The sequence below is a fragment of the Dendroctonus ponderosae genome, unplaced genomic scaffold (assembly GCF_020466585.1).
Source record: "Dendroctonus ponderosae isolate FM_Combo_2020 unplaced genomic scaffold, Dpon_F_20191213v2 Dpon_F_20191213_3, whole genome shotgun sequence".
Lineage (NCBI taxonomy): Eukaryota > Metazoa > Arthropoda > Insecta > Coleoptera > Curculionidae > Dendroctonus > Dendroctonus ponderosae.
In genome coordinates, this window is record NW_026018508.1 from 4,222,672 (window position 1) to 4,237,758 (window position 15,087).

Genomic DNA, 15,087 nt, shown 5'->3' on the forward strand with positions numbered 1-15,087 from the left:
GACAATTCATAAAATAATACTTTTTAAAAATCAAACGGTTTAGCCGCAAACTTCCGTGCCGTATAGCGTGAATAACCCTGTATAGGTACTATACGAGTATAACCAATTTCTTACCTTTCTGACTATATCGAAATTGTGGGTAAATTTAATCCACCTGTCTTCCTGATCTGTAATCCAATTATGGATTCTTTCTTCCATCTGCGAACGGACATTCTTGGTGGACTTTACATGCCATTTATGTCTTTTGTCATACGCGTCACAAGCCACGGTGTAAAGGGAATTGCAGGAATTAAGATTGTCCTTGCCATGAAGCCGTACTAAGAGTTTTGAAGCTTCTGGCAATTTATATTCAGATTCAGTGTCTAGGCGGTAAATCGCTGTAAATGTGAAAAAGTCTGAAAAAATGCATAAACTAGTTTAATTGTAATTCTTACGTTTAGGTAATTTGGACCTTTGTTTCTCAACCGCAGAGAATGCAGGAAGCTCATTTATAACGAATACTAGACCGACTAATCCGATGACAATAAAAAAAATATTTAGTTTTTTTCCCAGGAAATCGATCTCACATGCTCTATTCCGCCATGGCTCAGGATCAAACACAGGTACAGGTTGGTGAGTGTCCTCTGGGATTGAAATGTTGTAAATCCGTCCCTCTTCCATATGCTGTATTTCTTCTTCTGGCTCGCGATCATGAGCAGCTGGGCTTGGAGCATGCAGTTCATAAGGAGGTGGTTCCAAAAGTACTTCACGTTCACCTTGGCGACGGCCTCGACTGGCTCCTTGCTGTTGAGGGGAGCCAAGATGCGCTCTCTCTTGCTGCAAAGTCGGTGGAATCGCTTGTTGCTCTTCGTGACGGCCTGGAACGGATCCTTGCTGCTGAGGAGCGACAGGATTCACTCCCACCTGCTGGAAAGTCGGTGGAATCGCTTGATGCTCTTGCTGATTTTGCTGCTTTTCTCCGTTCTTCTGTGTCGCTAAAGTTTCTACAATGGCGTCCAGCTCTCGGCGACGGCGACATCGAATGTCTTCGTGCTGCGACGGAGGTGTCACTCCCTCCTGCAGGACAGCTTCTGGAACGGATTCCTGCTCTTGGTGACGGCGTGGAATGGCTCCTTGCTGCTGAGGAGTGAGAGGAGTCACTCTCTCCTGCTGAGGGGAGAGGGGAGTCGCTAGCTGTTCACGGGACGTTTGTGGGTCGACTTCCTGCGGTTGAGTAATATAAGGATTTGCTTCCTGCTCCTGAGGTGAGTAAGGAATTTCTACCTGCTGAGAGATGTCATGAATGGGTTCTTCCTTCTTAGGGGTGCAAGAAATTTCTTCCATGTTCTCAGAACTAGACGAAGAGCTGGATGATGATTGCTCGTCCATCGCTTGTAATTCCTTTTTTTTCTTTTTCTTATCCTTCATATCGTTTCCCATGTTGTTGCAGTTTGTGGCTGAACTGAAAAACGTTACACGCACATAAATTTAACACAACTGATCAAAAGTCATGTTCATTTTACCATTGATATTTATTTTGCGATGTATTCCACAAGAATTTTGTCTACATATTTTCCGGTTCAAATTGTTGCTTTTTTCAATCGTCAACCACTCCAAATCGACGTATTTCAAATATGTATATAAATATCTAAACGATAACATGAAATTATTGCTGTTTGAAGCAAGCCTTTTAATAGTAAATTTGCACGGGGTAGTCTAAATTGGTATTTTTTTGTTAGAAACCAACATAAATGCACTAAGAAGTCGCTAATGGAATTTAGTTGATTAAATTTATAACTGATGACAACAATAACGAGGAAAAAAGTAATTTAAATAATAAATTGCTGTTTTATTATTTTTTCCTGCTACTAATTCAAATAGGACACCGGCAATCTGTAAATCCATCGTATATTTTCCCAAAACAATTACATATATTTTTGAAAGTGGAAACGTTGCATGGCGAAAATAGTTAAAGTCATGGTAATATTTTTTGAAAATTAAAGTATTGAAGTACCTGATTAGAAAACTCTGGAAGAAAATATATGCATCTTTATGCATCCACACATGTATTCGATGAAACAGAGAAGCATTTTTTCTAAGACGGCCAGGGCAGGATTAACCTGTGGTAGGGCCCGGAGATACGATTCCTGCAGAGGCCTTTTTCTAAAAAGAAAGGTCCGATATCACCAACTTGTCGCCGTATATATTTTGAAAAGCCGCAATCCCTATGATGGCGTCCCGTCGTCGCTAGTGCAATTGAAATTTTCTGAAACCATGTTTTTATTTGATTTTATACTAGGTCTTACCGAGGTTGCACAGAGGTCGTTTTATTTTATTTAGGAAGTAATAATTCATTAAAAAAGGAAACAACAAAACCATTATCTTTGGCTTTATCTTTTATTTTAAAGATTTTAAGAAAGAGAGACATTCCATCTAATCAAATGCTTATGTCTTTTTTTATTTTATCGTATTAGGTTACTAAGTTTTTGGCCACCAAATTGACACCAATACTCAAATTGTGTTCTTACTTGAAATAGTCGCTATTCACTTTCTAAGATCGATTGATTATTGCGGTGTTTGTCATCCGTTTCGTGTAATTCAGATTTTTCTCTGTTAAAGAGTTGGGTAAGTACCTTACATCTTTGTATTATCGTTATTTTCTGATACTTGTAAAAGCCTTTAACGAAATAAAGAAAGTAGCATTACTGATAATTACTTATTGAAAAATAAAAAAAAATTGGTAAAGTAGCTGATTTCGATGTTCACGCATTTTGATATTGAAACATTTTTTTTTCGTTAGTACATTTTCAAAAGCTTTAATCGATATAAAATTTGTGTGCCAAGCGGTGCCTATATCGAAGAATTTGTTTTTTTTAGTAACGATGTCAATTCGGAAAAGCGATATGTTTGATCTTTGGTGTGGAGAAAACTTATTACAAGAAAAGAATGCTGCTGCTTTGATCTATGTTTTAAATAAGCTTAATTTAGAAGATAATAAAGATGACAGCAAAAGTGATTCAGTACAAGAAATGGTAAATAGTTTTACTAGTTCTGTTTCGAAAATGTAGAAAAACTGCAATCGCACTCGAAAGGTTTTCGAAAGAGCGATTCTGACTGGCTGGATAAAAATATTATTTTTTGGAAGACCAAAACAAACCTGGTCCAACCAGAGGCAGACTTTGCAAACTTTTTATGGATCTTGGGAGCAAGCGAAAGAAACAAAAGTTTATGCCGGTTTTGCAAAAGCAGATTCTTAAAGGGCTTTCAGATCCAGGAAACCCCTACAGAATCAAGAAAGCAATTTCAACGTCACCTTTGTAGCCAGTTAAAAACACTCCAGAAGAAGCACTTGCTTTATTTATTGATTCGTGCTTGACAAAAATATCCTACATTTTAATGCAAAAATGTGCTAAATAAAGAAACGCAAACATCTAAACAAGTTATAACGTTCTTTTTCAAGCAAAGGAAAATGCTATCCAGGCGCAGACTTTATTGTAATCACAGATACATCTGCAGATGGAAAACTGTAAGCACTTGTCAATCATACAATTCACAGAATTATTGAGAGTCATAAAGAAGTTTTCAATAATATTTTGCCAAGTATCAAAGATAAAAAAAATTGTTTTAAACATAAATGGGGATGCGACAGTAATGCAAGCCATTCTACCTATAAGCAGCAGTTCAGTGGTGCCGACCAGGAAAACTAATTTGTGAGAATAAAACGCCCAAATTAACAAAACAAGGGGTTGCCAATATTAAACAACAAATATCAGAAATAGAAGCAACTATTATTCAGAAATATCAGTTACAAATTTACCATACTTTCAAAAAGACCATGATAGATTGGAAGCTGTTCAGCGTACTGGGTGAGTCTTCAACACAGACATGTGGTATATGCGGTGCAACCCCTAAAGTTATGAATAACTTAAAAACAATATTAAATCTTACACCAAATGAAACTTTATATGACTATGGAATCTCAACACTTCATGCTTGGATAAGATGTTTAGAATGTCATCATTATCATGTCATCGTTATCACAATGTATAGGTACGCGTTGAAATAAAGAACCACTAACCCATGATGTACGAAAGCTATTCCAACAACCAAATTTAGCAGAAATAGCCGCCTCAGAACATCTCGACAGTGATAGTGATATATCCGATAGTGACGGCAGCGAACGATAGGGCGTCAAATGTTTTTTGTTCTTTAGAATAAGCATTTAAATTGTTTTTTAAAGAACTATCGTCTCTATAGTCTAAAGGACTATMTATATATTAGGCGAATTTATGTTTTGTTTTTATGTTGATATATGCGTTTTTATGTATAACACCCWGTACAAAATACCTTTATGTTGCAATGAAACTTTCATTTGTGTATTAGACGTGAAACATATTTAAACTAAATAAATTATACTAACTAAAAATAGTATATATCGGAGGCCCTATTTATTACCACCTAAAATAGTTAAAACGACCACTGTACGTCGTGAGGCTCGGGGCTGTTCCTCCAAATAATTATACTTGAGAAAAGCAAATAAATTAGTTTTACTTTTTAGATACCTTCATGCGCCAAATTTAAATTAACATTTAAAAAGTTATACAGGGTGAATTGTTTTCGATGACTAGTACAGGGATCTTCGGAACTAGAGTAGTTACGAAGAAGGTCAAATGGACAAAGAATTGTAGTTTTGAATGCTCTACTCCAAACAATCTTATTTTTCTAAAATTTGACAGCTGTCAAGAGATATTTGGGAAAAGATTATTTATGGTAAAATTTGAATTACTCCTAGTTCGGTTAATATTAATTTGACAAAAAAACATTAAACAGACAACTTGCAAGAAATTGAATTCCGAACAAAATGACATAAGACATTTCTCCAAAATAACTGTCATTTTTAATATTGGACACAAATTTGAGTATTTTTAAATGTCAACCATACTTGATTATTGCTTTACCGAATAGAGAGAACATTTTGTTACGATTTCCTCGATATATCAAATCGTTAAGTTTGTCTGCAAACAATTTATACTTTTTCAATTTCGGACAATTTTAGACCATATTAGAACATTTTAGTAGTTTATGCTTTTATTTTCTTTTAATTTATGAAGTTGAGGATGCTCACAGGGCTATCAAATGTGCATTTAATGAGCATTGATACTGAGCGTTTTATTTACTGTAATTTAGAGGCCCTGGTGATTACTTAATAGTCGAAAGCGCGAGGCCAAATGTATATTTGAAGGCTTGAAAAAGACCGAAAAGTTACACATTTCAATCCAAAAGACCGATTCTTTGGTGACAATAACAATTTCCATAAAACTAGTGGGCAATGCAATATTTTAAAGATTTTTCATTGTTTAGTTTGCTTAACGCATTGACAGGAGATCTTGAAGTCATTAAATCAAACCACTCCTCACAGGCTTCAATAAACCAAGCTGTTGTTAAATACTCTGGTTTAATCTGATTGATATTGTCTAAGGATCGGCCCTTAAAAGTAACAAAATTCCGACGTAATTAACTGAACAATACACCAGCTTACAGAAAAATAATATTTTATTATCTACTAGCTATTAATATTTCATTGCTCACACACTAGTTCAACTGTTCAGTGTGATAAATTCATTATGCGAACAGAAATATAATATTGTCCAAAGGTCGGCACTGAATGTAAAGATTATACTAACTCATTTAGTCTAAACGCAGATATGATACCCTATAAAAGTCAGCTAGGGTCAGTAAGGGCGATATAATTCAAGTTAAAGGTGCATGACTGCATGGTAAATAAAATCACTTTTGCCTCAAAATGGCGATGCTGGTCACGTGGAGTTCTTAACCAATAGAAAAGTGGACTAACCATTGTCTCCAGTGTGATAACTAAGTCACTATAGCGCACTTTCGTACAGCTCCAGCTGGGCAGGCGGTGATTTCATGCCCCCCGGCCCGTCGGGAGCATTTAAAGTCTCTGTGGCAGTTCCCGGAGACATGCTCATGGCACCGCCGACACTGCGTCAGAGTCCTCCGGTTCTTGCGGGTTTTCCACAAGATCGTGACACTGCGCACCACCTTGACCTCTCCGTTTAGCTTGTGGTGGGTGCCTTTATCATTAGTGACGACGAGGAAGAGCGGCCTGAACAGTGTCTTCATTTTGAAGACACTCCTCACCTCCAGCCCTTTCTCTGCCAGATCCTACTTTATGGCAGTCGGTTCGACATTCCCTTCCAGCCCCCTAAAGACGAAAGTGTGGTATTGGCTCTTATCCTCTTCCAGGGACTGCTTTTCACCGCCGCCCAGTCCAGCATGCTGCTGCAATACACGATTAGCGAAGCCTTTGTGTACTTCAGAGTGAAAGGCTGACTGGTGATAGTTTTGAGGCTTCCCATCAGCATTGTGTGATTGCTGGATTTTCCAGCGATCACAATTGGCGGCTGCTTTTCTGCCTTTTTGTGGTTATTTGCAGTTCTTGCAGGATTTCTAACATTATCTTCCCTTTCTTCGTTGGAGTTGGGAAGTATTGGAAGCTCATCTACGATTAAGATAGACGTAAACCAGTTTTTCAGCGTCGTGGGGGCGTTTGGGTCAGCAATCAGCGACCTCCACGAGATAGTTTTTCGTCGAGTCGGTTGTGATGTTGTTGTTGTCGTTGTTAATTTTGTTTTGTCGCTGGCTGATTTTTTGGAGCCGCGGTTGGTGACGCTGATGGGGTTGGATCCGACTTCGGCGCCCTACCCCTTTTCTTGGTCTTGGACCTAAGGGAAGTACCCGTCTTGGAAGGCTTGGTCGGAGTCCGAGCTGAGAGGTACTCGGGTTCATGGTACTTATCGAGGAAACTAGGTAATTGCCCGATACGGAATGCTGATTATCCTTATCAAGGTCGAAAATGTGTGTAAATTGTTTGAATTGTTGTATATAAATGATCGAAAATAGGGAAATAAACATAATTCGCGGAATGCACTAGAGCCCTGCACGAAAGCGCGGCATATCGGTTCACTCAAGAGACTCATACAACCCATGTTGAGTTCATGTCCTTCTACGAAAGAGATCAAGTAATTTTTCAAATTAATTTATTTCTCAACTAATTGGAATTTTGTCTTACAGCTTGAGCCTAAGTGTGTCGCAGGATACCCTCTAGTTGATAGTTCTTGATTACTTTTTGATAAATAATTCGTGCTTATTGCGAAATAGGAGCACTATTTATCAATCTGTAATAAATGACGTGAGGAAATTTTGTCTTTTTTAAAGACAAACATTTTTGAGGCGAAATACCCAAAAAGAAGTTTGTAAAAAAATGAATCCGCCTAAACAATATAGAACTTATCTACAAATTAAATAGATTGGTTGAAGATCTATTGAATAAGGGTTTTAAAAAGCAATAAGTTCTATAAAACGTAAAGTAAAGGAAAAAAAGTATTAATTAACGCCTTATTCTAAATAGCGAATAACCTCTCACCTAATTTGATTCAATGGAGGAGACGTAGGAAATATTGAACTGATTTTCACTATCTATTCTCGATAATTATGGTGCTCTCAGAAAGACAACGAATTGCAATTTGAATATTGGTTTGCGGAGATAAACTATAAATTCAAAAATATGTTACTTTTTCAGGGTTATAAAAAAACACAAAATATTCAGATGGAGACGAAAGTTTTAATTCAATATAAAGATTACACTTTGCCATTATACGTGAAAAACAATATCATTTAAATGTTCTCCACGGGACCTCCTACACGATTCAAGCTTTTTGAGGCAATTGTGAATGACTTTTCGGCACATTACCGGTAATATATTGGTCACAACTTCACGGATATTGGCTTTCAGTTGCTCAAGAGTTTGAGGATTGTTGGCATAAACACGATCTTTCCCGTAACCCGACAAAAATAAATCTAACGGTGTTGTCGAATATCGATCAATCTCGAAAATTTATCTTGCAATAGAGCTCTAACTATCAGTGGTGAGTGGCTCGTTGCCCCATCCTGCTGGAACCACATGTCTTTCAGATCATAATCTTTTTGTCTCCAAAAATAATCAGTTAACATGCTTCCATAGCGATCAGAACTGACTGTTATGGCTCTTCCTTGATCGTTTTCCAGAAAATACGGGCCAATAACATCACCGGACCTTAAAGGCCGGGACACATCTATACGATCCGACTCCGATCAGAGAACCTTCCGTCGATGACCAAATAATCGGATCGGTGCGTGATCGGAAAGGGGAAGCTACACATGTCATACACGTTTCAGTTTCCGTTTCGATTTTTGGACGAGTGCAAAATCACAGATTATCAAACTATTCCTAAGACTAAGTTCAAATGTATTACTTGGCTTTACCGTTTTTCATATAGACACTCGGATGGTTTATTTTGAATATCGAAAACTGAAAGCCGAACTAGATATAAGACTTTTCTTTTATGTTTTTAGGCTCTTTTAGGAAACTATAGCTTGCCGAATTAAGCCAAACTAACATGATATTTAAAAATGCTTTAACGTGACAAAAAGACTAGTAGCAAACTAATTGTGCGATTATATAAAAGATAATCAGATTAATAGGGATTTGTTTTCCACTCGTATTTCCGGTCCATATGTTAGTTATTAACAATTTATTGCCAAAAATTCAATGCGATTCGATTTTTGTCTGTTTTTTTATAATATTATATAATAATGGAGTAATCGGAATGCCCAACGAGATGATTTGTAGAGAATAAAAATGTCTACAAAATGCGGGGTTTAATTAAAATAGTAAAACCTGAAGTAGTAAATAAATTTCCATGAACAGTTTACCATGTACACTTTAGTAGTTATTTTTCCAATATTCCTTGCCAGAGTCCTTACATACGTGCTTGCTGTGTAAACAGTAATATAAATTAATACTTGCCACGAATGATCTAATCGTAGTAAAATTCTGTAAGCCCAATCAAAATATTTAAATATCTACAGCTTACTGTAGATATTGCCCATTAAAAATCAAATGTATCACTGACGCAACCTAAAGTGCGGACCGTTTTTCTTTCCGACAATCGGATAGCAAATACCCATCGAATAGCCAGCAAAATCGGAACATGATCGGTTACAAAAACGGAGACGGATCCGGCAGGTAGCGGAAAGATGTGAACTACGGCGTTGAAAGTCCAGTACCATTTTGCTCTCAGATCTTCGTCCGATTGTATGATCGGAGTCGGATCAGATAGATGTGACTTGTCTTTATCTATGGATGTGACCCGGCCTTAATGCACACCATACGGTCACCTTTTCAGGACGCAAAGGCCTTTCTGCAATCACCTGATGATTTTGAGAGCCCCATATACGGCTGTTCTGTCCATTCACGTAACCACCAAGCGGAAAATGAGCCTCATCGCTGAAGAAAGTTTGATTCGAAAAATCATCATCAACGGCTTGTTGTTCAATCACCCAATTTGGGATATAGGAGGCTTAAGTTCTTGAGTGAGTTGGACGTTGTACGGAGGAGCTTCAAATCCAATTGCAAAATTGCAAAAAATGAATTTCATTAAAACTCGCTGCGAATTTATTCTAATATAAAACTCATATTTTGATAAAGCAACCGAGTTTCTCCGCTAAATATACTTGAGTGTCTTGGTATAAAAACTAAATCAAGGGCTATGATATTAACCTGTTATTTGTCGTTAAAAATAAAATTTTGAGGAACGCAATTCGGACGAAAACACTTCCAAAATACAACCGACTTAAAGTTTGGGTTAGTTTGAGTCGATCAGTTCATAATTATAAAACACTTGATAAATAATAAATCTCCCGATGTAAAATATATGCAAAAATGTAGTTCTGGTGAAGATCTTTTACCAACAATGGCAAAGGGGTCAGACATATTTTCTCAATAAAAGTTAGGGAAGATCGCTTTCTCTTGAGCCAAAAAATGACGCAGGACCTTTTGACCATGTGCTTTCGAGACACCTTGTATGTAATGCCTGGATAATGTAAATATTTTATAGTTGTAATTCCGTGACTTAATTTGTGTTGATATACTTTACAACGACCACGGCTACTATACATATGCATGAGTAGTAGTAGTAGTAGTAGTGGATGGGTTTAGTTGGAGTTGGCACATGTAGAAAGAAGAACACTATTGTTTGATAGTAATAGGTATATTAGACTAAGACGAAACAAATAATTACTAGGCAGAACTAAGCCCGTGGAGTGCAGATACAAAATTATAAAACTGACAACATAGTATAGTTTACGTTGTTTATGAAACAAATAAAAAATGTATACATCTCATGCCGCTTTGCTTACCCATTTGTATGGGACGATAAAGTAGACAGTTTCAATAAAACATAAATGGGTAAAAATAAGCATTACGCCATAGTAGTCTGATGTTCGTGTTAGCAACATCCTGCATGTTGTACGGTGTTCACGACCCTTACCATATAAATAATTTACACTTAGACCTTTAATGGATACTCCATTTCTGTAAAGGTTTAACTAAACATGTTATTTATAATTCGATTACTTGTTACAACTGCAACTGCTTTACTCTTTGGAGTGGCGACTACTCAGAAATTTGCCTTCGGAGCGCCGTTTGGAAGTTTTACAAGTGAGTCCCCGTTCGAATGCCATCATAACCAAGTAGAAATATCTTCATCCTCATCATCCTCATCATCCTTATCATCATCATCATCATCATCATCATCATCCAGATATTGATGTATCATTCTTAGTGAGGATAGCGCCTCGTCCTCTTGCGGGGTGGGTTCAGTAAAGCTCGTAGATGGACGGCTTTGTGATGTTCCGCTTTCGTGGAGTTGTTCTTCTACCTCCACGGCCTCAACATGCTGATCAGAAGGTGTAGGATGCTGATCGGAAGATATAGAATGCGGATCGGAAGGTGTAGGATCAACTCTGCATTCTGGACAATATTCTAGAATTCCTACGGGACATCCGTATTGGTGATCACATGTGATTCTTACATACGCCATACTATCAGAATCAGAAGATCGCGAAGATGACGGAATTTCAGAAATATTTTGAGGTTCCAATGGCTCTGATGAAGCGTGCTGTTGAGACTTGTGGCAGTAAGGACAACAATCAAGCGTTGGAACTATACAGAGGGGGTGATGTTGTATAGTTTGGGGCCCTACCACACTGCGATACCCAGTAGATTCTGAAGGTGACAATCTATCTGGCGAAACAGAGCTTGCCCTTGTTAAACGCTCAGGATCCGAAGACGCATTTAGAAGTAATTCCCTGGATAATCCCCACATGATGTTTCTCCCTACAGCACGATCATAACATCTGTCATTATACGCCGATCTTGGATGATTTGAACCCCGACTCGTTGAAGCAGTGCAGCAGAGATGGCAATCTTGTTGGGATTGAATTTCTAGGTGGGGCTGCTGGCCCATAGAATGTTGTGGCTCACTCACAGGGTCAGTAGGTTGTGAAGGACCTGCAATACCTTGTGATGTTGACTGCAAACTCGACAGAGGTTTCGGAAGACCAGGACAACCTGTTTGTGTTTTTAGACTGTCACCTTTCTTTCTTCTTATTGGAGTGGCACGCTTAAAAGGCTTCAAACTATCAGGTGAGTCTATTTCCATAATAGGCGGACTGTCAGAACGAGATGGGAGGCACTTATCAAAAAGAATTAATGGACAGGAGGCGTCCTGGTGGTGCACGGAATCTGTTATTGCAGCCGATTCTGAAGTTTTTGGAGGATCTGGTGATATCGACCGTAGGCCCGTTAACTCTTCCAGAGCATCGGGGTTATGTTTTAAAACTTCTCTGCAATAGGCTTTCTTGGCTTTTTTTATACTGACAGGATCCCAGCTTTTTAGATTTTCGGGCAGAGGGATCAGATTTTCGACTGATTGGCTAATCGGGGGATCAGGCCAGTTATGTATTAGTTCTATAGGACAGAATGGCCCATGTCGCATTTTCAGTAGCCCGCGACTTGGGGGACTATTTGGTGACATTGACTGTATGCTTCTTACATACCGACGAGCAGCAGGGCAGGTTGCTAGTACTCGTTTGCAGAAGTTTGTGACTAAGTTATCCACAGTGATCGCATCAAAATTGCGAAGTCTATGCGGCAAAATTGGATAGCTGACTCGCTGACGTGTTGCAGGCAGTGGACAGAAATTACAACGCAATTTATCTTGCACAGGCTCGCGCTGACCAGAAGTTGATGCTGCTTGTTGGGATGTTGAAGGCTGTGGCTGGAGTCTACGTTTACCTCCTACAATAATAATATATTTAACCTAATAAACGAAACTTGCAAGAAGAAATGGTCGAATAGATGGATATTCTGAGAGCTCACCTAATGAAACGCTAGGCGCAGGGGGCTCTTCGACATGTCGGCGCTCATCTATAGCGGCAAGACGCCTTGGAACTTGAGCTTGTACATGCCCTGACTCAGGGTTCCCGCCTGTAAGAAAGAACCTTGAATATGTTTTATCTCGTTTGCGGGTCTAATTAATAAATTTGCATTATTTTTGGTTGTGGAATTTCGTTGAATCAATCTGTATTCTTACTAAACAAAAGCAATTTTATTTGGCGGGAGAAAAAATTGGTGTGATTTAGATACAACTGTAAATATATTTTTAAGTGAAACGGAAAGCTATTTCTTTATTTTTATGGACAGTGTATCCTATTTACGAAATTTTCAAGGTATCTTCGTGTTCGGTATATTCTGATGTATCTGCTCTTTTAGTGGGACATTTAAAACTGTAAAATCAAAATGTCTGCTCGCTTAATATAAATGGGGAATAGTAAAAATTATAACAATTTCAAAATTACTAGTCTTCCTATCAATCATTATAAAAAATATTTGAACATAACATTTTTCTGTATCTTTTTAATAATCAAAATATAGCGTCATTTTGTGAGAGACAATTTTTTGATTTTCTCCCGAACCTCTTAAGAGGCCTACATTCGTAGTACATCTCCATTACACCATGTTAAGTTTGATTAACAAGAGCACATGAAACGCTATCAAAGTGTTGAAACTGGCAAACCTTCTACAGGGTGTCTTATTTTCGACACATTTTTAGGGTATCTCGGTATTTGCTATTGCTATCAGAAAAGTAGTATAGGTGTCGGTGCTCTTTTTAGGTCAAACTTAAAATGGTAGACTGTTGAGCCCTCAACAGTATATGGGTGGCGTTTTCGTTTATTTCCTACAGTAATAAAAACATTTCGATTAGCAAACGAATAAAAAAAAGAAATGGTCAATAGATGGCTATTCTAAGCTTTCACCTGTTGAATCTATAGGCCGCCATTCTAAGGTGCGATTGCACTGCGGTCTGAACTGAGTCCCTTGGACCTGGATGTGCTGATGAACAGGCTGCTGCCTTACAGCCTCAGCTTGAAAATGCCTGATATTAGCGCTACTATCTGCAAGAAAAAACCTTGAATACTTCGTATCTCGCTTGCGGGTCTAATTTCTATGAAAGTTTAGCAATATTTTTGTCGTAAAATGTTGTGGAATTAGCTGTTCAATCATGCTGTATATTTACAAAGAAGCAATTTTATACGGCGTGAGGAAAAATGGATTTCATTCTCCTAAATGAGCTGTATGAAGTGTCTTTATGGGAACTTTATGGGAACAACTGTACCTAAATATCTTCTGAAGTGATGCGACGGCCTGTTTCTTCAATTTTTTGGAACAGTGCATTCTATTTTCGAAAATTTCAAGGTATCTCCGTAATTGTGTCATGTGCTCTTTTAGACACACTTAAAATGTTAACATAAAGTTTCCTGCTCGCTTAAGAGAAACGGGGAAAGTTAAAAAAATATCAAGGTCAAAATTACTAGTAAGCAGACTAGTCAACAGTCATTATAAGAGAGAAAGAGAGCAATCTTTGTAGCATTTTTTTTAACGTTTTCACTATCCTTTTTAATTATCAAAATATAGAGTTATTTTGAAAGTGGCAACTTGTTGATTTTCTCCCGAATCTGTTAAGGGAGCCAAAGCCGTTTTCCAATTCCATTGTATCATATTAAATTCGACCCAAAAGGAGCACATGATACCCTATAACAGTATATTACGTAATAACAGTTGCATGGAGCACTTTACATACGAATAGAAAAGTTGCTCATAATACCACGAAGTGGCGAGTGCGTAATTGCTCTACAACTCGAATCAGCGATGTGATCGTTTCCGTTCGATAAGGCGATAGCCAAACCGAGACAGTATACAGACTGGAACATTGAAAATATGCAACGACTGCTATATATAAAGGTGATTCAAAATTGGCGTTATTCCTTTTAAGGGGGTGATAAAGGCTCACTTGGGGAGTACGAGAAAAATATAGAAATTTTTTAGACCAAAATTTCGAGAAGATATTAACAGTTGAAGATCGAATTTCAACTTTGTTATTAAGCAATATTTTGAAATTGTTCCTTGCTTAATTGGTAGTCTATTTGAATACTTAAGCATTCAAAAAGAAAAACGATCTTTGCTTCAAATTTCGAAAATTTTTGATTTCAAAAAAGTTCTTTTCTACAATTTTTTGATAAAAAGTCACAGAGGCAATGATGTTTTTTGTCATTAATAGTTAGTTACAGTTATTAACAATAATTTGTCAAACTGTGACTTTCTTCGAATTTCCTTCCACGAATTTGCGGATGTGCGATTAGTTCAGGGGAAATGCTACAGTAACATAGTAGAAGCTGAAAGAACTCACACCAACAAAGGGTGAGGAGAGTGGTTCCAGGAAGATAATGGACGACAATCCATTTTCGGGTTCCAGGTACACATGAACAAGTATTGGACATAATCGAATCAGGGCCTTCCTTAGTATTCAGAGCACAATAACTGACACTTTCCCAAGCACCAAATAAATACCGAGGAAGGGCTACGTTCCTACCACATTTGTACGATACACACAACATTAACCATTTAAATGTTTGGTGTTGTATGGTTGACTTTTAAACACCGATATTCGAGGTTATGAGAACAGGTTGACATTTCGTCAACAAATCTTGTTGAATTTACCGTTTATCCTTGTCTATTTTATTGTGAGTCTGTATAATTCCATGGTTACCGGAGTTTTAAATAATTACGAAGCAACAGGTATTTGAGCAATGTTAATTAGGCAGATTACCTTGAAAAACATTGCTGCCGTATTTCTGATATAGTTT

General features: G+C 37.7%; 2 protein-coding genes across 2 annotated transcripts in view; both read right to left on the minus strand.

Moving 5' to 3' along the window:
* Nucleotides 1–1,495, minus strand: part of LOC109540358 — a gene marked incomplete at its 3' end in the record, with an annotated part of 11,584 nt that extends 10,089 nt beyond the window's left edge. The window contains 3 exon segments of the mRNA XM_019908711.2: nt 115–377; nt 435–1,203; nt 1,264–1,495. Coding sequence (XP_019764270.2) covers nt 115–377; nt 435–1,203; nt 1,264–1,419 — 1,188 coding nt within the window.
* An 8,580-nt stretch (nt 1,496–10,075) lies between these two features.
* Nucleotides 10,076–13,339, minus strand: LOC125503892. Its single transcript, XM_048665009.1, has 3 exons — nt 13,201–13,339; nt 12,263–12,370; nt 10,076–12,181 (listed from the first exon to the last, which is right to left on the minus strand). Exon 3 carries the CDS (start codon nt 11,916–11,918, stop codon nt 10,563–10,565), a length of 1,356 nt encoding a protein of 451 aa, XP_048520966.1. The 5' UTR covers nt 11,919–12,181; nt 12,263–12,370; nt 13,201–13,339; the 3' UTR covers nt 10,076–10,562.
* Between the last annotated feature and the right edge of the window lie 1,748 nt (nt 13,340–15,087).